Source organism: Acomys russatus, chromosome 10 (assembly GCF_903995435.1).
Source record: "Acomys russatus chromosome 10, mAcoRus1.1, whole genome shotgun sequence".
NCBI lineage: Eukaryota > Metazoa > Chordata > Mammalia > Rodentia > Muridae > Acomys > Acomys russatus.
In genome coordinates, this window is record NC_067146.1 from 42,826,946 (window position 1) to 42,848,592 (window position 21,647).

Genomic DNA, 21,647 nt, shown 5'->3' on the forward strand with positions numbered 1-21,647 from the left:
TTATATTGGAATATTTATCTAAAATAGATTCAATTAGAAATGCAATGGTGTTATAACAATGCCATGTGAATCTCAAGTGAAACCCATGAACATATGTCTTCATAACAATATCTATAAACAATGATCACTAAAGTGCAATTACTGCTGAGTGCTGAGAAAAACTTCCTCTCTGCAGAATGATTTGTTGGAGTCCGGATGGTTATTAATAGTTCTACTTTGTGACATCTGAAATTCAAATCGGTTTTGAAGACTTGGTTTCAGAACTCTACAAGTTCTTCCAGAGCACTGCTTATGTTGTTGAAGATAATTTTGTGTGCTTTGTTTAAAGCATATATTTATATGCTCAAGAGCAATGTGTATTATCACAAGGATGTTTGCAGCTACGTTAACATTTAATCAAGTGTATATATATATATGCATGCTTATGTTGCTTGCCAATTACTAAGTACATGATGTCACATCATTATCATTTGATAACCTAGAGAACATACTGTCTATTTTTGACCTCAGATATGTTATGTTTATGAGTTAATTATTTGAATTATTTTTCTTATGGAAATGGAACAATTCAGTTGCTAAAAAATGCTTATTTCCTAAAGATATTTCTGGCTATGAGGATATGGCTTCAAGAATGCAAATCCAAATAATCTGTAATGCTGTTTTGTTGGGCAATTTTTTTATAGAAAATTATGCTCCCAGTGCCTTTTGAAGTACAATACCACATTTAAGCCATTTCACAATAAAAACACATATACTACTTTAATATATCTTTAGGAACAAATGGCTTATCCCAGCTCTATGAATGACTTCTGGTGAAGTGATGTGCATACTATTTTAGTGTTCAGGAAAAGAACATGAGATATTATCATAAGGATGTTTAAAACTAGGTTAACATTTAATAAATTGTCAATCAAATGTTTTGAGATGCCACAAGAATACATTGTATTATGTTATATTTAGTTAAAATTATATATAATGCCATAAGCTATAGACTATCTAAGGAAAGTCCCAATCCCAATACCAAGCATAAGAAACCTTTATAGTTTGTTTGGGAGACGAAGAACATTTGAAAACATTTTAGACTATTTCTTTTGACCTTTGTTGCTTCCTAGATATAAAAGGAAAGTTCCTATTACTTAAGACAACAACTACTTTGGACTCAGCGCTTGGAAGCTTTGAGCTAGATTTTACCTTAAAGCATCTTTGAGGTCTAGGAAGCAATCAGCATTTCTACTTTGCAATCTATGAACCACAATGGGATCAGTATGGCAAAATATCTCTAAATATGCAATAGTGGCACAAATATATTAGTGGTAACTAACAGCTGTTTAATTGACTTAAAGCCCACACAACTGGAGGGAAATAATGCTTGGTACTGAAACTTAGCCAACTACCCAGGCCAGTGAGGTTGTGGATCTTACAGGAGAATATACTACTATTAGTTTCCCATAAATTCTAACTGCATTCTAAACAGTTAACTTCATGCAATCAGATTACTATAATCCTCACCCCTCATAAGAAGAATCTAGCTTCCTTTGCAACAAATGGAGATTACATAAAGTTACAAGAAGTTAAAATGCACAGATCAAATGGTCACAGGATGCTCAACTCCAAAGGATTCATCTGCAGCACAATTACTACAGCTATGACTCAAGGAACATTGCAGAATAGGAGTGGGAAGATTGTCAAAGTCAGAAAACAAGAACAGCTATGATACTGTGTCTCCTAGAAATGACAGAGAATACCTCAAATATATGGATGCCTAAGCAAAATCTGAAAAATAAAAATATCAGTATATCCACTAGGTTGTAAGGGGGAAATTTCACATGATCCCTCCTGAGACAAAAGACTACAGACAACTAATGACTACAGAGAAAAGGGAAATTTAGTCCTTCGCAGAGATGAACACCCTGACTTGTTATTCAAGACTAAGTAGTCAGCCTTGAAATCATATACATGCAAGCAACACTAAATGGACTCAGCAGATTGTACTTATATATTTATACATACATTTGAATTAATTGTGTACATGTAACTATTTTAATTAAAAAGTCCCTAAAGAAGTATTTTACAACTGCTAAGCAATAGTTTTATTACATTTTATTTTGTTATACATTTTTTAAAGAAACGGATGGATGGATGGGTGGATTCGTGGATGCATAAAAACCTTGCCACTACGATAAAGGTTAACAACTAAACTGTCATTTTTACCTGCCAGAAGAAGACATTCAGTTTTATCCAATATAGTATCAATCACTCCAAGGACAGGCATCATATTCAGGAGATGTTGACCAACTTATAATGTACTTGACGTGTGTGTGTGTGTGTGTGTGTGTGTGTGTGTGTGTGTGTGTGTGTGTCTGTGTCTGATGCTCTTTGAAGAACTGCATGCTGCCAGGAGCAGACCTGTCTCATTGTCAAAAAACACATTAATTTATTTAAATCTTTAGATGCCATATTCTGTCGATGTCTGAGGTCTTTGAAGACCATTTTTCTATCGTATCTAATTTGTTTTTAGCTTTTTTTCCATCTGTCAATCTAGAAAATATAATTTGTAGTTAACTAAACAAGTATCTAACATGACCATGAATTCGATTGTCTGACTAATATACATTTTCTACTTATCCTAAAAAGTTCATAATAGTAGCTTTCAAAATGACTAGAACTTAACACTGAAGTTCTGAGAATTACATAGGTACACTATCTTAGCATTTTTGTAACCCAACATCATCTTAAATATATCTTAATATACAAATATCTCTATCAATGTAATATTTTTGGCTTATTAGTGGTCTTTGGTCTAAAAGTAGATTCAGTAATCTACAGCTTTACATATCCTGCATCCAAGCAACCCCTTTAAACAATAACAGACATCTGTAACCCATAGAACAACCCAAAACCATCCACTCCCCCCATAGGAATGGCACATAGTTTTCTTTTGGGGGGGCCCAAGAAAATTAGGATACTGGTCAGTCTTAAGAAAATTAGCTGAAACTTTTGTTGTCCAGTCTTAGAATACTTAGAAAATTCAGAGCTTAACTAAAGTCCTGACTGGAACAGTCTGTGATGCTGGACAATCTACATATCCATTTTGAAACTGTCCCATGTGAACATTTTCAAGGAAACATTATCATTGAGGCTGTCTGTGACGTAGGATCACCTACACTACTTGTCTTTTTTGGTATCTGGTTCTCTTGCACTGCAAAATATATAAACTTTCAAAGGTATTATACATTTTGTATTAATATATGTATTGACTGTGCACTGAGCATTGTTCAGTTAAAGATGTTTCACTGCTCTCTGTTTGAGCAAGTAAGGCACCAAAATGTAGTATAAATTTTTATCTATGCAATTTAAAAGAATGGCATCATAAGTCCTAAGGATTTTGTAGGCAAATATTTATTGGCCATGCATAGCTAAAGTCTTGGTTGGAGACATTTTCATGTATCAGTCTCAGAGGTGTTCCCATATGGAGGGATCAGCAAATTGTTGCCTGTCCTGTTTAGTTCTCTTGATTCCTTTCCATCTGTCTGCATTCAAGATCTCCAGGCAACACAAAACAGGACCCACATTTCAATTTTAGCATATAGACCTCCATCCAGTCAGTGAACCTTGACAATACACATACAAGATCATGTCAGACCGTGTTGGCTATAGCCAAACCTTTCTAGCCAGCACGTCAGTGGGCTGCCATTCTCCAATTTCCTGAAGTCTTTGTGGATTCTCCTCATCTGGAGCTACCTCTTTTGGTGTTATTGTAAGTTCCAGATTGGCTTTTTCTGAAGGTTCTCTATTTTAATTCAAAGAGTCCTCATACCTCTTTTCTATGGCCTTCAATTTAGCATCTATTTTCTCAGTCTGTTCTTTCTCTAAGTCTGTCTTATTCTCATATCTCCCAAAGAGGATTAAAAAAAAAATGATCACTGAAAAAATTATTTTTAGACTAAGAGAAACAAACTCAAGTGGAATTCAGAAGCATTGTATCACTGTCCTCTTTCATTTTCAACGCAGAAAACGATCTTCTTTAATCTCTAAACCTCTCCCTAAGGACTTGGCTTTCTTAGACCAGGCTTCTCTTTTCGACCTTACCAGTTCAGAGGCTTCAAGTTTTTCAACTGGTCTCTGGCTCCTGCTTTCAGGGAGAGGCTTTTTTTCCCCTGCCTCCCTCACTGGATCCTGAACCCTCTGCCATTCTGGGAGTAATTAGGTATCCAAGTGTTTGCTCTTCCAGCCGCCATGAATCATGCCAGCAACAGCCCCTTCTCAAAGGGATTAAGCTTCCTGCCTTGCTTAGGAAAGTCTGACTTTGAGACACTTGCTTATTTTCAAGGGCCACTTTTTTTTTGCTTTTGCTTTGTCACTATGGGCTTTGTATGTATGTACCAGCTTTTGTTTTTAGTAGAAGGCTGAAGGCCTTGCTGCTCTGTGGAGTGGTGGTGGTGGTGGGTATCTGTCTTATCAGGAAACTGTGAGCTCCCGCTTTAGGAATTGCAGTTCCTCTCTTTTTCAGCAGAACTAAGAAAGTGGTCCATAGTCTTATTTTTTACTTGAGTTCTTGCTAGATTACTGTAAATTATGTCCCAAGCTGGGCAAGACCTGTTGAAGTTATTTTTATAAAATAGTGTTTCTCTTAGTTTATTTCTTAACCTGGCTATCACACAAATAATCAGAATTTCTTTAAAATACAAGGCTTCACAAAATCATCTTGAGCAGTTTAAGTATATTTTTAACCCTCTATGTTTTTTTGTCTTACTCCCAGCAAATATCCCAGGGATACTTGCACTTTGTAGCTTTTCTTGGCTCCAGCTCTTTCCTTCTGATCTTCCTTTGCCCTATACCCATGGCTGAATCTCCAACATCCTCTCCTAACTCCTCCTCCCCTAGCTGGCAGGAAGTCCAGCCCTATTCTCTCCTCTGCTCATCAATTGGCTGTACACTGCTTTATTGATACTTCAAGGAGACAATTGGGGAGCAGAGTTTATACAACATTTAGACAGTAAATTCTCAGAACAAAACTTTCAGCCAGACATGGGGCATACTAAAATCAATATTTAAACTACACAATAACCTTACACCTGTGTGCGTGCGCGCGCGTGTGTGTGTGTGTTTAATATTTGGAATATTTATATTAGGCCAAACTTTTTAATAATACATAAAATAACTTAGAAGTTGCATAATAACACTAACTGTATCTCCTTTATTGTTGTGTAGTCATTGTATAATAAAATGAGTTATTTCCTTTTTTTAATTTTTATTTATTCTCTCTCACACCACTTCTCCCAGTTTCACCTACTATCTCCCTTTTCCCACAGATCCACTATTTCTCCATTTCCCTTCAAAAAAGAGAAGGCCCACATCATAATAAAATTTCATAAGATTAGGCACAAACCGTCATATCAAGGCTAGATGGGGCAACTCAGTAGGAGGAAAAGGGTCCTAAGAGTATGCAAAACAGTCAGGACACCCCACTTACGCTGTTATGAGTACCACAAAAATATCAAGCTAAAAGAAATTGAACGTATATTCAGGGACCTAATACAAACCCATGCAAGCTCCGTGACTATTGCTTCAGTCTCTGTAAGGTCCTGTGTTTCCTGATTATTTGATTCTGTCAGGTATGTTCTGGTGTCCTTGACCCCTCTGGCTCATACAATCCTTCTTCTCCTTCATCCATGGGGTTCCATGCACTCTGCCAAGTGTATGGCTTTGGGTCTCTGAACCTGCTTCTATTAGTTGTTGGAGGATGCCTCTCTGATGAAAATTGATGACCCATCTGAGTATAACAGATTATCATAAAGAGTCATTTCATTAGATTTTTTTTGTCAGTCATGTTTGGTTCTACCTTAGTTTTCTGAGCCATGCAGCTTCTAGTTTCTGGCCATCCAGTCAATGTCGGGCAGGAGCTAAATCTCCTGGCTAAGGCCTCAAGTTAGACTAGTCAGCTGTTAGCAACTCCCAGGAGATCTGAGCCACCATTGCCCCAGTACATCTTGCTGGCAGAACAGGTTGTGGGTCAAAGGTTTTGTGTCTGGCTTGGTGTCTCAGCATAAGCATTGGGAGCCTAGTCTGGTTACAGAAGATGACCAGTTCAGCCTCTGTATCTGCCATCAGTAGGAGTCTACTAGGGTTACCCCCATGGGTCCCTGGAAGTTGCCATTACTCTAGGTTTCTACATGGCTCCACAAATGCTCTAATTCTAGTAAGCTTTCCTATACTCTCCCCATCCATCTCTTTCTCCCACATCTTATCCTTCTTATTCCTATCCCCAACTTGTCTCCTGTTCACCCACAGAATATATCTCACCCTAGAGCCCTTCTTATTGCTTAGTTTCTCTGAGTCTGTGACTTGTAGCATGATTATCCTTATTTATTAGCTAATATCCGCTATTAACATACCATGTTTTTCTTCTAGGTCTGGGTTGCCTTGCTCAGGATGTATTTTTCCTCAGGTCCATTCATTTTCCTGAAAATTTCATGATGCATTTTTTTCTAACAGCTGAGTAATACACCATTATATAAATGTACCATAATTTCTCTATCAATTACTTGTTTGATGGAAATCTAAGTTGCCTGTAGTTTGGAGCTTTTATAGGTAAATCCCACATGAACATAGTTGGGCAAGTGTCTTTGCATGAAACATCTTTTTTAACTATATATATATCCAAGAGTGGTATGGTTGGGTCTTGAGGTAGATTGACTCCTAATTTCTGAGGAACCATCATGTTGATTTTCATAATGACTATACAAGTTTTCACTCCCATCAGACATGGAGTGTTCCGTTGTTCCTCACCATTACCAGCATGAGATGTCACTTGTGTTATTAATCTTAGTCAATCTGACATTTGTACGATGGTATCTTAAAGTAGTTTTGATTTCCCTGATGGCTAAGGATAATGAACATTTGTGTAAGTGTTTCTCAGCCATTTGAAACTCTATTGTTGAGAATTGTGTTGAGATCTGCACCTTATATTTAATTGAAATATTTCATTTGTTGGTGTCTTGTTTTTTTTTGAGGTCCTTATTTTGCATATTAACCCTCTATTGGATATGAAATTGTGAAAATCTCTTCATTGTCTGTAGGCTGCTGTTTCATCGTTTAGTGTCTTTTGCCTTGCACAAGGTTTTCAGCTTCAACCTGCCTGTTTTTATGTCAATATCATATAGTTTTTATTACTGAAGCTCTGTAGTAGAGCTTGAAATTGGGGATGGTGATACCTTTAGAAGTTCCTTTAATGACCAGTATAGTTTTAGCTATTCTGTTTTTTTTTTTTTTTTTCTTCTCCATACGAAATTGAGTTTTCCTCTTTCAATATCTGTAAAGAATTGTGTTAGAATTTTCTATAGGGATTGCACTGAATCTGTAGATTGCTTTTGGTAGAATGGCCATTTTAAATTTGTTAATTCTAACAATCTATCGGCATGAGAGATCTTTCCATTTTCTCATATCTTCTTCAATTTCTTTCTTCAAAGTCTTGAAGGTTTTGTCAAATGATTCTTTTATCCCCTATATATTTTATATTGTTTGTGGCTATTGTGAAGGGTGTTGTTTTCCTGATTTCTTTCTTAGTTCTTTTCTCATTTGTATACAAGAGGGCTACTGATTTGAGTTAACCTTGTATCCAGCTACTGTGCTAAAGGTGTTTATCATCTGTAAAATTCCCTAGTACAATATTTTGGGTTACTTATGTATATTATCATATAATCTACAAATAATGATACTTTGACTTCTTCGTTTCCCATGTATAGTCCCTTTGTATACTTCATTTGTCTTATTGCTCTAGCTAGAATTTCAAGCACTATAGTAAGTAGATATGGAGAGAGTGCCCAGCCTTTTCTTGTCCCTTATTATAGTGGAATTGATGTAAGTTTCTCTCCACTTAATTTAATTTGGCTATAGACATGCTATAAACTGTCTTTATTATGTTTAGGTATGTCTCTTTTATCCCTAATATCTCCAAGACAGCGAATTTTGCCAAATGCATATGTAAATAAATATCTATCATATCCATCTTTATCAACTTTGTTTGATTAGTTTTGAAGGGTATTTGTTGTTGTGTTAGGTTTTTGTATTTCAAAAAATAACAAAGTTGAGGGGGAGAAGATCTGGAAGGACTTTGGGGAGAAGGACATGATCAAAATAGATTTACATTTTTAAACAGTAATGAAAGTAAAGAGGCTCTGAATTTGAGAGAAAGTAAGATAAATAACATGAAAGATACTGGAGAGAGAGAAAGGTAATGGGGGAATGATGAGTTGATATTTTAATTTTTAAAAAGTTCCTGTCATGTGACTTCAACTCATTACCATTATATATTCCCAATGTCACTGAATGCATAGTCTTCACTATTTTAAAGTATTAAAATATTATTTGTATTAAAAATGCAATGGTACTGCTTTTGATTTGTGGTTAATATAGTTTCTTATATCATAACTTGAACCAAAATATATAAGGGTTACTTCTATGTACTAATAAAATATGGAAAGCAATCATCTGTTTTCTCTCTTCAACCTATCTGTACACACACACACAGACACACACACACACACACACACACACACACACACACACACACACACACACACACACACACACACCTGAGAATGAATCCTAAATTTAAATGTTCTGGGCTTCAAGTCTTTATGTCTGAAGAATTACTGTAAACTTTAATTATTGCTCCTTATATAGAAAAAATTTCAATACCAGTAATTCATTAGCCTATCTTAATGAGCTTTGTAGCAAGTTGTTATGAATAAATAAGTCATATCAATGACATTCACATAAAATTTTATATTTCTTGTTTCTCAAATAAAATTTTTGATGAGTTACCGTCCATATAATAAGCTTTGGACTTTTTATGTTCCTTGGGGAAATGGCAGGGCTGCTTGAGTGTTAGATTGTGCTTTTGGACCTCTGATTTAGTGGAACAGTGTGTAAAAATCTCATAATCAGAACACTCCCCATTGGCTCCACATCTGAAGATCCCCAAGAGAGCTGTTTGTCTCAATGAACATCTGGAATAGATTATATGCAGCTAATTGGCTCCAGGTCGAGCTTGTTACAGACAGTAGCATGCAATATAACCTATGCAATTCACTAAATCCACCCACTTTGAGTAACTCACACCTACTTCTATTTATTCATAATTCCTCCCAGCTGTAAGGCTTATACACATGTATGTGTGTATATGTGGACACTCGCATATAGACGTACACACATGAAGATAGGAAATATCAACGTATCAGTAGGATGTCATGGACAAAACATATGTTCATCTTCTCCTAAAATGAAAGATCAAATGTTAAATTTAAAGGGCTGTTGGGAAGAACACATGGGACAGGAATAACAGTGTATAGAGAATGAATTTAATAGCAGAAAATATTCATTTTTTTATGTTCTAGCATCTTCAGCATTTTCCTATATTTTATTTCTGCCTTTTGGTATAAGTTTCAGCACGTGTTTGCACTTAAGAGAATGTCATCATAGTAAAGCATGCAATGCTTTGATTTTTAACTTATTTAACATTATGAATGAGTGGGTTTATAAGAAACAGTATGGCCACTGTTCACTGAAACCAAAGCATCAATCTTTTTAACAGACGATGTTGGAGGCACAGGGCATGTCTTAGCGATTAATGACCAGTTGGAGGAGTAGCTATCTCAATACGTAGCCAAGGGCCATTAACCTCAACTAGTCATTAATTTCCAGAAAATGTCCCAAACTGAGGTCATTATTGCTAATAAAATGCGCATATGGTGTGTTCTCTTTTTTGCTATGTATGTAAACACACATCCCTGTTACACACATTGTTATATATCTAAAAGAAAGTTGTCCTTCACATGTCCAAAACCTCTGAAATCCTGAACTTAGTGAAGATCTGAGACTACTCATCTATTTGTTCCACTAACCTGTCACTGTTTTCGGAGGGTATAGGTAACATGCTTGTACACCAAGACTGTTGGTGAGATGGAATCAGATAAAGACAAAGGTAGATAGAGAGAACCCTGTAGATAATGACAAAGGTGAACGAACCATGGGAATAAAATGAGATAGGCACTGAAGGCATGATGGGACCAATACACATTACTGGGTAAACACAATGGACAGTGACCCAATGCACACATTAGGTTCCAAAATGGCATGAGACAAAGTTAAGAATTAAAAGCTTTTTGTTTTTTGTTTTTTTTTTTTTTATCCTTCTCATCATATCCCATTGGATTATATTCTAATCTTTATTCCTTCTGCTCATAGACAACTACCAAAAGCTAGCTTGCTACACGCTTAGCTTTTCCAAAACCCAGAGAATTTCTTGAATCTTCTCTTACTATTTTTCTTCATTTTCTCTGTCCTCCATGAGTACATATCAAACTTATTAATAAGGTATAATTCATGTCTTCCTTAAACTTATTAATAAAAGATTATGAGTGTTTTAAGCTGCTTCCTACAGCATTTCTTATATTTGAGTTTCAGAAGTAATGTGTTGTACTTTAATCATTTGTGTATTGTTCAAGTTAGTTTTTGCAAGCTTGATACAAGCCAGAGACATTGGAGTTGAGGAAGCCTAACTGTGGAAATCTCTCCTTTAGACCTGTCGGTGGGGATGGTTTTCCTTATTGCTCACTAATAGGGGAGGGCTTAGCTTGCTGTGACCAGGTGGGCCTGAGTTGTATAAGAAAAGTCGTAAAGGTGAACCTGGAAGCAGACAGCCTTTCTTCGTGGTCTCCATTTCACTTCTTGCATCCACTTTCCTACCTTGAGCCCCTGCCCAGGCTCCCTTTAGTGATGGACTGTAGACTGTACAAACCTATTCCTCCCTGAGTTACTTTTGACTCTGGTGCTTTTCACAGCAACAAGAAGTACAGGAATGAATGTAAAATTCCCCTCATATATAAAACTGAGGGTAAGCTATGATGTTAATAACTCAAAATAAATGATATATATATAATAGATATAATATATGCAAATACATATTGATATACAAGTGTCATTTCAAATCATGTAAATATAGTTAGAATGTACATTAAATTTAACCCAGGTATGGTGAGGCACACCTAATATCCAAAAACCTAGGAATCAGAGGCAAAAGGGCAACCTTTAGTGTGAGAACAGTCTTGGCTAATTTGTAACTATGGGGCCAGCAAGGGCTGCATTGTAAGACACTGTCTCCAGATAAATTCAGTAGATAGCTCGGTGGTTCAACATGCATACTGCTCTTGCAGAGGACATAAGTTCAGTTACAAGCATCCACATCAGGTGGCTCACAACCTATAACTCTAGCTCCAGGAGCCTCTGGCCTCCACTGGCGCCACTCATAAGTGCATACATACACTTACACACACACGCACACACACACACACACACACACACACACACACAGAGCGAGAGAGAGACAGACAAACAGACAGAGAGACAGAGAGACAGAGACAGACACAGAGAGAGACAGAGAGAGAGAGAGACAGAGAGAGAGAGACAGATAGAGAGCGACAGAAAGAGAGATTTACATAGTTAAATCAAAATATCTATTAGAATTAAATTGCCAAACACAAACTTGTGATAAGCATTGTCAGAAACAGCAATATATAAGGTGAGTGTATGAGACAAGTACCTGTCACTCACCACAGCATAAGACAATCTATAAGGTCGAAAGACTTCCTTTACTTGACATTGAGTAATTAAAAATATAATTAAATAGGATATGATATTTTTTAAAAAACATTTTATTGAACTTTCTTTTTATTTTTTACATATACATTTATATTATTAAACATCTGATATGCTTAACAGATTATGAAAATGGAATTGCCGTGTCTCAATAGTGTAAAAATGCTTAATCACTGCTTTAAAAAAATCTGTGGGCTGAAGAAATAATTTAGACAGTAAAATGACCACCCCATTTCAAGTCCCATAACCAATATTAACATAAAAATCCAGGAATTGTGGGATGCTTTTGAAATACCAGGTCAGGAAAGAAGAAACCCTCAGACTTGCTGGCCAGTCAACTTAGCCTGTTCAGTAAGAGAGACCCAGTCTCAGCAATAAACAAATAAACTAAAAAATTCATGTGGACAGTACCTGAGGAATAACACCAAAGATTGTCCTCTGGCTTCTGCACAGACAGTACCTACTCACAAGTGAACACACACACACACACACACACACACACACACACACACACACAAATGCAACAGTTTTATTTTAAAAATTTAAATTTTAGAGTTACTTCAATTGATTATTTAAGCAAAGATTCCATTCTCATGTTACCTTAATATATGCATATTTTGTATCCATTTGTAAATGGATGCTGATTCACTTATTATTTGAATTTTAATACATTCGTGTAAAATATCTTAGGGCATCATTTATTTGTATCATGGTCTGCAAGTGAAGAGTAGAAGACAACTTTAACGAGTTGATTCTTGCCTTTAACTTTGTTGAGAGAGGCTCTCTTATTGTTTCTCCTGTATCCTCAGATAGCTGGTCCAAAAGGTTCTGAGAAAGTCTCCTGTATCCTTCTTCCACCTTGCCATATGAGACTAAGCGTATAGATGTATGTCATAGCATCCAGCTTTTTAGGTAGGTTCTGAATATTGAACTCATCAAGCTTCTGCAGTAAGCAGTTCTACCCTCTAAACGATTTTATCATCCCATTTTTGTGTCTTTTTTAATCAGGTCATTTCTTTTCTTAGAAGGTGAAGTTCTGTAGAGGAACAGCATTAATAGAATTAATACAGAACGAACATTTATGTAAAGGAGATTTATTGGAATGGCTACAAGCTGTGGACTGTGTGCTGTGGTCTGTGGTCTGTAAGCTGTGGTCCAACTAATCCAACAATGGCTTCCTATAAACAGAAGCTCCAAGAGTCCAACAGTTCTTCAGTCCTCAAGGCTGGATGTCTCAGCTTGTCTTCAGGATATGCCAGAATCTGAAGAAGTAGACCCTAATGCCAGTAAAGGAATAGACTTGCCAGCAGGAGAGAAGGCAAATGGGCAGGAAGAGAGTTTCCTTTCCAGTGTCCTTTATTGAGGCTGTCACCAGAAGGTGTGGCCCAGATTAAAGGTGGATCTTTCGACCTCAAAGGATCTTGATTAGAGGTTTATTTTCCCACCTCAAAGATCTGGATTAGAAGTGGGTCTTCTAATTTCAAATAATTTTATTAAGGAAAAATATCCCTCACAGGTAGGTCATTTGGGTTTTAGTTAATTCTAGATATAGTCAAGTTGACAACCATGAATAGCCTTCATAAATTTTTTCTACTACATTGTATTCCCTTGGGTACAAACTTCAGGAAATGTCAAGTAAATATGAATAAAATAGTGCTAAGTGGCACATTATATAAAATACTATCAAATAAATATGTCAATAAATTTGATTATTCATATGCAATACTCTATAACAACTAAATCATATATATACAGGGATTGTATTGTTTCTATATATATATTGAAGATAATTAAAGTAATTGAGAAAATACAATTTACTCAGCATATATAGTAAACATAAAGAAAATTTACATAAAAATTAATTCTCAGTGCCTATCAGGCATATGCATGAATTCATTTACCTAAATATTTGATGGTATTTTACTTACAGAAATAGATTTGCCTTCTGACATTTAAAGTAGCTTTAATATTGAAATTCTTTATTATATTTGGGCTATACCTTACTGGTATAAAGTTTCGTAGCATGAATGAGGCCTAAGCTTCTACCTAGAATGCCAAAAAGGTGAACTATCGTACAAAAATATGTCACACATTTCAGAAAACTGAATAATTGATCTCCCTGAAGAAAAAAATAAACCTTAGTTAAATATTCTAAAAATAACACAAATAAGCTTGAACCGCTTATCCTGACTGTGCAATAATTCACAACTCTACTTAAAATAGGATTCACATTCATCCATACGAAGCTATTCACAAGGAAATACCAATTTATCATATAGTAATTAAGAAGAACTGGCACTACATGCAGAATACCTGCTGGGCCCCGAGCTGGCATTATCTTTCCTGTTGACTGTTGACTAGAAAAGTAGATGATACCTTAACAACAAGGAAAGAGAAATGAAGGACTCCTTTCGAATTTGAAGATCACAGGATGATACTCTCCTATCTCTGTGTGTTCCCTCTCCTTCCCTATTCCCTCATTCAACCACTACCTCTGTCTAATCTATTTCCTTTTCTGAGTGAGATTAAGCATCCTGCCTTGGGTCCTCCTTGGTGGAGGATCTCTTTGGGGCTGTGCACTATAGTATGTTAATCTGTACTATATAGCTAACATCCACTTGTAAGTGAGTTCATACCATGTCTGTCTTTCTGGAACTGGGTTATATCACCGGTTTAGTTTGACATATGTGTTTCTATTTTCTGTGTATTGTAAAGAATGTCCAATCAGCTTCCTGTCACAGTCTAGTTAGTAACTATCTTTTTCCTCTCATACATTTTATAACTTACAATGTAATATTCTGTGTAACCCTGCACTGTGTGTGGCACATTTGTGTCATGTGTCATGGAAGAGGGCATACCTCCAATTTTACCTACATACTATGGCCCTAATTTGAAATCACTAATTTTAACAACTTAAACATCTGTCAATCTTTGTTACCCAGAAAAGGGGAATACTATCTTTTGTCTATTCCTATTAGAGTACCTTCCCCATGGGGGCTTGTCATGAAAAACAAATAGAGTCTTATGAGCACTTCTACTTTATAAACAGACTCACCAAGCTCTGAAAAAAAGATGGTTCCTCAGAGATACGCATTTATACAAAAACAACAATAAAACAACTTTAGGAGAAGAAAGTTATTCATTAGCAAAATAGTTGAATTTCTACCAGTGTATTCACTCCTCCAACTAAACACAGACTTGAATTTTATCACTCCTGATTCAGTCTGTCTGTAACATGTCTGTGAAAACAAAGCCAGAGAACAGAGTGTGCTTTGGAAGCATGCTATACATTCAGAAAACTGTTGTTAATTCTAGGAAAATATAAAATATTGCCTTTGAGTAGTGTTTTTATTTTCTTTTTTCTGCTTCTCAGGGTGAGTTAACAGTGTTTGAAAGGCAATATTTTCATCATGAATGTCAATAAAGATGAGAACCCAAGGTTCAGAAGTCAAGATCTTCACTTTTTTCATGCTTGGATGATGCTAATCATGACGGTGCTGTTTCTTCCTGTCACTGAAACATCGAAACAAAATATTCCACGGCTCAAACTAACCTATAAAGGTAAGCATATAAATATTTTACAGTCTTCACTGGGATAAGTGAATGTCTTCTTTGAATACTTTGTCTCTTTTATTTAGAAAGGTGTATTCACTTGTACAAAGTTAGATCAGTCAGTACATTAGAACATAAGCTACAATTATCTACTTTTTTGAAGTGAAGGATACTTAACCTACCAAAGTACTTTTTAAGTTGATATTTATAATAAATAATTTAGTGTACACATGGTATACTTAGTGTGCATTAAGAAATCAAATGTATAAAAATAAAAAATATAATTATATGTAACTGCTACTAATTACTGTTTACTATGCCAAGCGAAAGTGTATTTTGAACAGTAAAATATTATTACATCAAAAAAGCTTCACAGTCTAAAATAGTTAAGATACCAGTTCTCTAGATTTTGAAGTTGGAAAAATGAGTATCATAGGTATAAAATCCAATGATATAAGTAAAACAAAATCTAAAATAATTATTTTTAAATATTAAAATTAATATGAATGGGTAATATAAAAGCATAATGTTGTAGTTATTCCTTTTGTGGGTGTGGGGATCTGTATAGAGCTTTCTTTCTAAATTTCATGACTAAAGTCTTTATTTATTTATATTTGCTTTCCTATGATTTACACTAGTCTTCTTACCATAAAATTTAAAAACTCCTCAGTGAAATCAAAAAACTTGATTCTATACTTCTATTAATATTAAACTGGTAATTTTAACATCTTCTGGTCTCTAAAATGATCTTCCTCTAGTGAAAGTTAGTATTGGTGATAAAACTTAACTGTCTTTCAAATAGAAAAAACAAACAAAATCTTAATGTTCTACTTGTTGCAGATTAATATATTGGCATTAGTTTGGGGTGCAGCACCTTGGGTTCAACTTCCAATATTGAAAATAAAACAGAAAAGATGAACAAAATGTTCTCATTTGGATTTTTCATTTCATATGTTAAAGAGTCAAGATTTTTAAATTTTTCATTTACTCATATTATGAAGCCATTTAATTAGAGTATAAAAACATAGGGTAAGATTTTTATATAACTGATAGATCTCATTATGAGGTATAATTTATTAGAATTTTGATTCACTATTAATTAAAGTATACATTTGAAAATTATACCATTAATTAATTACAGATATTTTATTTTGTATCTTTTTCTCAAAACTCATTGGCATTAAGTAAGGTATGTCTGAAAATTAAAACCCAATCCAAAGATTTTGACCATGTTAACCTCATATTTATGATCTTTCTTGCTGAGTGCTGAGATTACAGCTATGTATCACCATGACTGGCATACTCTTTTTCCATAACTTCTTTTATTACTTGAGTTTTCTTCTTAATTGTGTTGAACAAGCAAGAGGAATGAGACACAGGATCTACATAAAGATCATACATTGTAAGGCATGGAAAAGACAGACACTTTAGAGGCTAAACTGTTATATTGAAGGTCAAATATGCTTAGATTGGGGATAATGAAAAGACCCTACTAAACATTCTGAACATTCAAACAACATACTGCAAAAGTCATATTTGATAGTTCAGTTTCTTATGTCTGCAATCCCAGGACTCATGAGCCTGAGGCAGAAAGATGGAAAATTAAGCACAGCTTGTGCTGTATAACAAAGATATGCTTAAAAATAAAACAAACTATATATGTATATAAATATATGTACAAATATATATATAGATTGTTGATAGATTTATAGATGATAGATAGGAAAACAGATGAGGTAGATATATACATGATAGATAGATAGACAGATAGATAGATAGACAGACAGATAAAGATAGATAATTGGACTATTGTATCTATAAAGGAAAATATATACTAAATCTGTCTCAAAATTTGTCAAATTCTATGCAAAAAGATCTTGAATTACAAGTAAATAAAATAATTTTTAGGGAAAAATCAACAATTTTTAAAATATGATACCTAAACAATCAGATCCTTACTTTAACAACTAGAGTCTCCCAACACTAAACAGGCACAATGCATGCAGAGACTTACGGGGTGTGGTAATGATGACAAGGAAAGCAAACATGTATTAAAATCTGAACTGGAGATGATACTGTTGCTTACATTAAAGATAATAACAACAGACAGCTGTTGTGGAATTAGACAGTCTATCAAGATAAAACCAGAGTAAAAAAGTTCTTCTTGTGGCGGTAGGAAGGACTCCCCTACTCTACCCTCGAGGGTTGGAGACACAGTGTCTCTATGTAACTGAGGCTCACTTCATATCCATGATGTCCATGGGTGAGTTCTGAGAGGATAGCCATATATCACCAAGGCTGTCATGCTGTTTGTGACCCCTCTTCATTCCATGGGTTTCTTCATAACTATGTTGTGACAGTATCTTTAAAGTCCTAAGTTGATCTAGAAAGATGCCTCAGCAGCTAAGATATCTGTAGTGATGAGGTTTAGAGTTCAGATCCCAGGACCCAAAGTAAAAGAATCTGGCCACCTTGAAAACTTCTGTAACCACAGCTTTGAGGTGGATGGAAGTACAGAAAAAATGAGCACTGCTGAGGCTTGCTGGTTTCTAGATTAGCTGCAAAGACAACTTCAGGGAGAGACCTTGCCTCAAAGAAACCGTGAAAGAATGACAAAATAAGACATCCCACACTCTCTTCTGGCCTGGGAAAAACCAATGTCCACTCACACATAAACAAATACAAAGACTTAGATGTGCCATTGTTCAGAAAGACAATCCTCAACGCTACATTTTAATGGTTTTATTAATAGCAGCACTCCATGTTGCAAATCAAAATAATTTGAATCAATAGAATGTGACTTCTGATACATAACAGTATGCCACCATCACACTCAGTACTATAAGCAACTGAAACCTGGTTCTGAAGGTGAAGAGTCTGGTGAGGGTAGGCTGTGTAGCTCTGACTCTGTACCATATAAATAGTCAGGTGTTGGCTGGTGTTGGAACAGTAAAGGTCCTGAGCATCAGGGGTGGTGTCTCTTTCTTCATGCGCAATCTGTGTGTTTTCTGAGGAAGCACTTCCACGTGAGTAGTTTGGACTTCCACAAATGAAACTTAGAGACTCAAGCTCTTGTATTTCTGCAAACATTATGGAAGTAGAAAACACACATTTCCTACAGGGTACTATTATTTGAGATGTGGCAGGTAGACTTGTTTTCATGTAGGGGATTATGCAACCTGTAATTCCCAATGACAGATGGCTGAAATTCAATTATGCAAAAATAGTAATGCAGCAATATTATCATGTCTATTTTTATGTAATCCAGTGTACCACATTTAACTTTTATACATATTGGATTTATGAAAGACAGGTATACAATTCAGTGAGGAAATGAAATGAAATGAAACAATATTGGAACAACTTGATTTCCATGTATCAAAAGGAATTTCCACCTTTATCCTGTAAAATATACAAACTACAAAATATAAATTGAATTATAAACATAAGCATAGAAGCTAAATTATATAGTGTTGATCCTAAATCATGAAGTAACATTTTTGCACCTTCAAATAAGCAAATAAATATTTCTTAGGCAGGATATTAAACTAATAACTGCAAATATTTTAAACTTGGTATCAGTAAACTTAAAACAAAACTCTGCATATCAGAGCCAGCTATGAAATAATCCTGCAAATTTAAATTATGTAGTGTTTCCTTTAGAAGTTGCCAGTAGTTTAACACAAAAAAGACAGTGAGGGAGGAGCCATTCCCCACCTTTCCCCAGCTTGTCAGAGGTCGAGGGGAACGAAATAGGGTGGAATAGGGAGGGCTGGTGGGCATGGGATGATACAAACGAGGGGATAACAATCAGGATATAATGTGAATAAATTATAAGAAATAAAAATTTTCAAAAAGAAAATAAAAGACTATTTTTAAGCAGCTTCCGGAACTCTAGTATTATCTCTGTTTACTTTGTCTACATGGAATATAGGTGTATAAAAGGAAAGTAATTTCATTTTTTACATACAGTTTTTAAAAATGGCTTCTTCCTGCATTGAAGAAAAGTATAGGACACAAATTTACTGTTACTTTTTTATCACTTTAAGGGGCATTGCTTGTAGACCACGCCTTCATTTCTCAATCACAAGCATCAGTTGGTATTGTCCTTTTATTTCTCTAAAGAGTCTGATAAATTAATTGAAATCAACTGACCACTTACTATGCAGAAATAGTATGTACAGACTAAAAGTTCATGCCTGTGCCTTAATTACCAGGAAAAGGTAGAAAGATAAAAACCAAGCAAAATGGAAAATATATACCTTGATTTAAAAAATTGGTTTTAAGATTACAGTAGCATTCCACAAGTCTCACCTCCTCAGGGATACACCACACAGTCAGCAGACGCCCAAGCTATTTGAAGCAGCTGTAAGATCATTCTGAGGGATATCTTGAAATTTAACAAAATTGTAACTATTCTATCCAAAGGCTGTCCTTTAATAAAGACTTGGCTTTCATCCCCTGAACCTCAGGGACTCATTTTGACCTATTGTATAAGGAGATGTCCTGCTGTTCCTGTTTTGAATCTCACATATAAACCCACACTGTGTCTCTTTCCTGAGTCAATCCGAGATGATAGAGGTAGGAGTGTCGTCACATTTCTGATTTTGTGAAAATGCTCATTACGTGTTACCTATATTTGTCCTATAAATTGGACTTTCATTGGGACTTCTACAGTGGTATTGCCATTTTAAAATAAATTTCTAGTTTTGGTGTGTGTGTGTGTGTGTGTGTGTGTGTGTGTGTGTGTGTGTGTGTGTGTGAGCGTGCGTGCGCGTATGTGAGTGTGTTTAGAGTTGAGTTTCATGAAGCTTAAGATAGCCTGGAACTCACTGTGTAGACCAAGCTGGGCATGAATGAATGATCTTCTGACCTCCTCCTCCCAAGCACTGACATTTCAGTTATGTGCTCAAACTTTACATGTCAGTAATTTATACACACAGGAATATGAATACATATTCCTATTAAGTTCAAATTTCTGTATGTTGTGTTGTGAGTTGAATCCAGGGCTGTGCAGGCCGGTGCTCTACCACTGATTCTCCCTCAACCTTATAAAATAGAGTTTTAAGAACTGATCCACTTAGTGTCTCAAAATATAACTGTTTTCTCTTTCAAATGAATGTTAATGACCATGTAATAGGTATACTCGTTTTTATAGGTTATATATATACATATATATATATATATATTTATTTATTTATTTATTTGTGTGTATGTGTGTGTGTACATTTATCCATATAACACGATCTCACAATGTGATTAGGTGTAAAACTCTAGAAACAAGGGTGATTATAAGACATATAAGGAAAGAAATTAACCTAGTGGCAGTTATGATATATACAACCATTTTACAAGTAAACAGCAAGGTAAAGTTTTATGGCATGCAATGTTCTAGTTCAGAGAAAAGTCACTGCTCACTTTGAACTTATTTTCTCAGTGCACAAAGAATAGGTGAAAATACAAGCAGGGATTGTTTCAAGTAAGTGTAAGTTATAGGGAGCCTATGACAAGAGTGAAAAAGCCCACGACTCAGATTCCTCATCACTGTGTGAATTTGCCAACTCTGGGGAAAGATTTCTTCAAGGCACATTTAACTGGTAAGATTTAGGAGGCCACAGAGCTTAAATGATTTGTCCTGACACAAGAAGCTCTGAAAGAGCAGAACCCAGTTGCATTCTTGCATTTGTTGAGTACAAGGCCCATAAAGCCATCTCCTGATTGTGAGCTTGAGGGAAATATGACATTCATGAGCACAAAATCAAGACAAAAATACCAAACCAGAGTTCATAAACTCTGATGCCCCATATTTGACCACTTCCCCTTGGTGGGGAAGCCTGGTGGCACTCAGAGAAAGGATAAGCAGGCTACCAACATGAGACTTGATAGGCGATGACCATATGGTGGGAGGAGGATGTCCCCTTCTGTCACAGACCTAGGGGAGGGTAATAGTGTAAAAGAGGGAGGGAGGAATGGGAGGATACAAGTGAAGGGAAAACAATTGAGATGTAATCTATTCAGATTAATTTGTAATTAATACAAAAAACTAAAGAAAAAACAAAACAAACACCTAGATGTCACCACTACCTCTTTAGATAATATATTGTTTTCAACAGCTTCAAATAGTAAGAAACCAAAACTTACATGAGTTTTTATTAAAAATAAAAACTGGAAGGCTAGAGAGATGACTCAGAAGTTTAAGAGCACTGGCTGTATTTCCAAAAAGTCCTGAGTTCAATTACCAGAAACCCACCATCTATAATGAGATCTGGTGTCATCTTCTGGTGTGCAGGTGTACATCCAGGTAGAATAATGTATACATAATAAATAAATACATAAACATTAAAACCAAACCTTGAAGTGCTTTCATACTTTTTGCCTACTACTTTATGATAATATCTTGACTTATCAAATTGAATTATTCTTTGTTTTATCATAAA

At 35.4% G+C, this 21,647-nt stretch overlaps 1 protein-coding gene across 1 annotated transcript in view; it reads left to right on the forward strand.

The window, feature by feature from the left end:
• Sema3d (semaphorin 3D) overlaps window positions 1-21,647 on the forward strand; it is a 193,209-nt gene that overhangs the window by 55,890 nt on the left and 115,672 nt on the right. Inside the window, exon 2 of the mRNA XM_051152072.1 lies at window positions 15,032-15,219. Within this exon, the coding sequence (XP_051008029.1) occupies window positions 15,069-15,219 (151 nt within the window). The 5' untranslated portion in view covers window positions 15,032-15,068. The remainder of the gene's footprint in view (window positions 1-15,031; window positions 15,220-21,647) is intronic.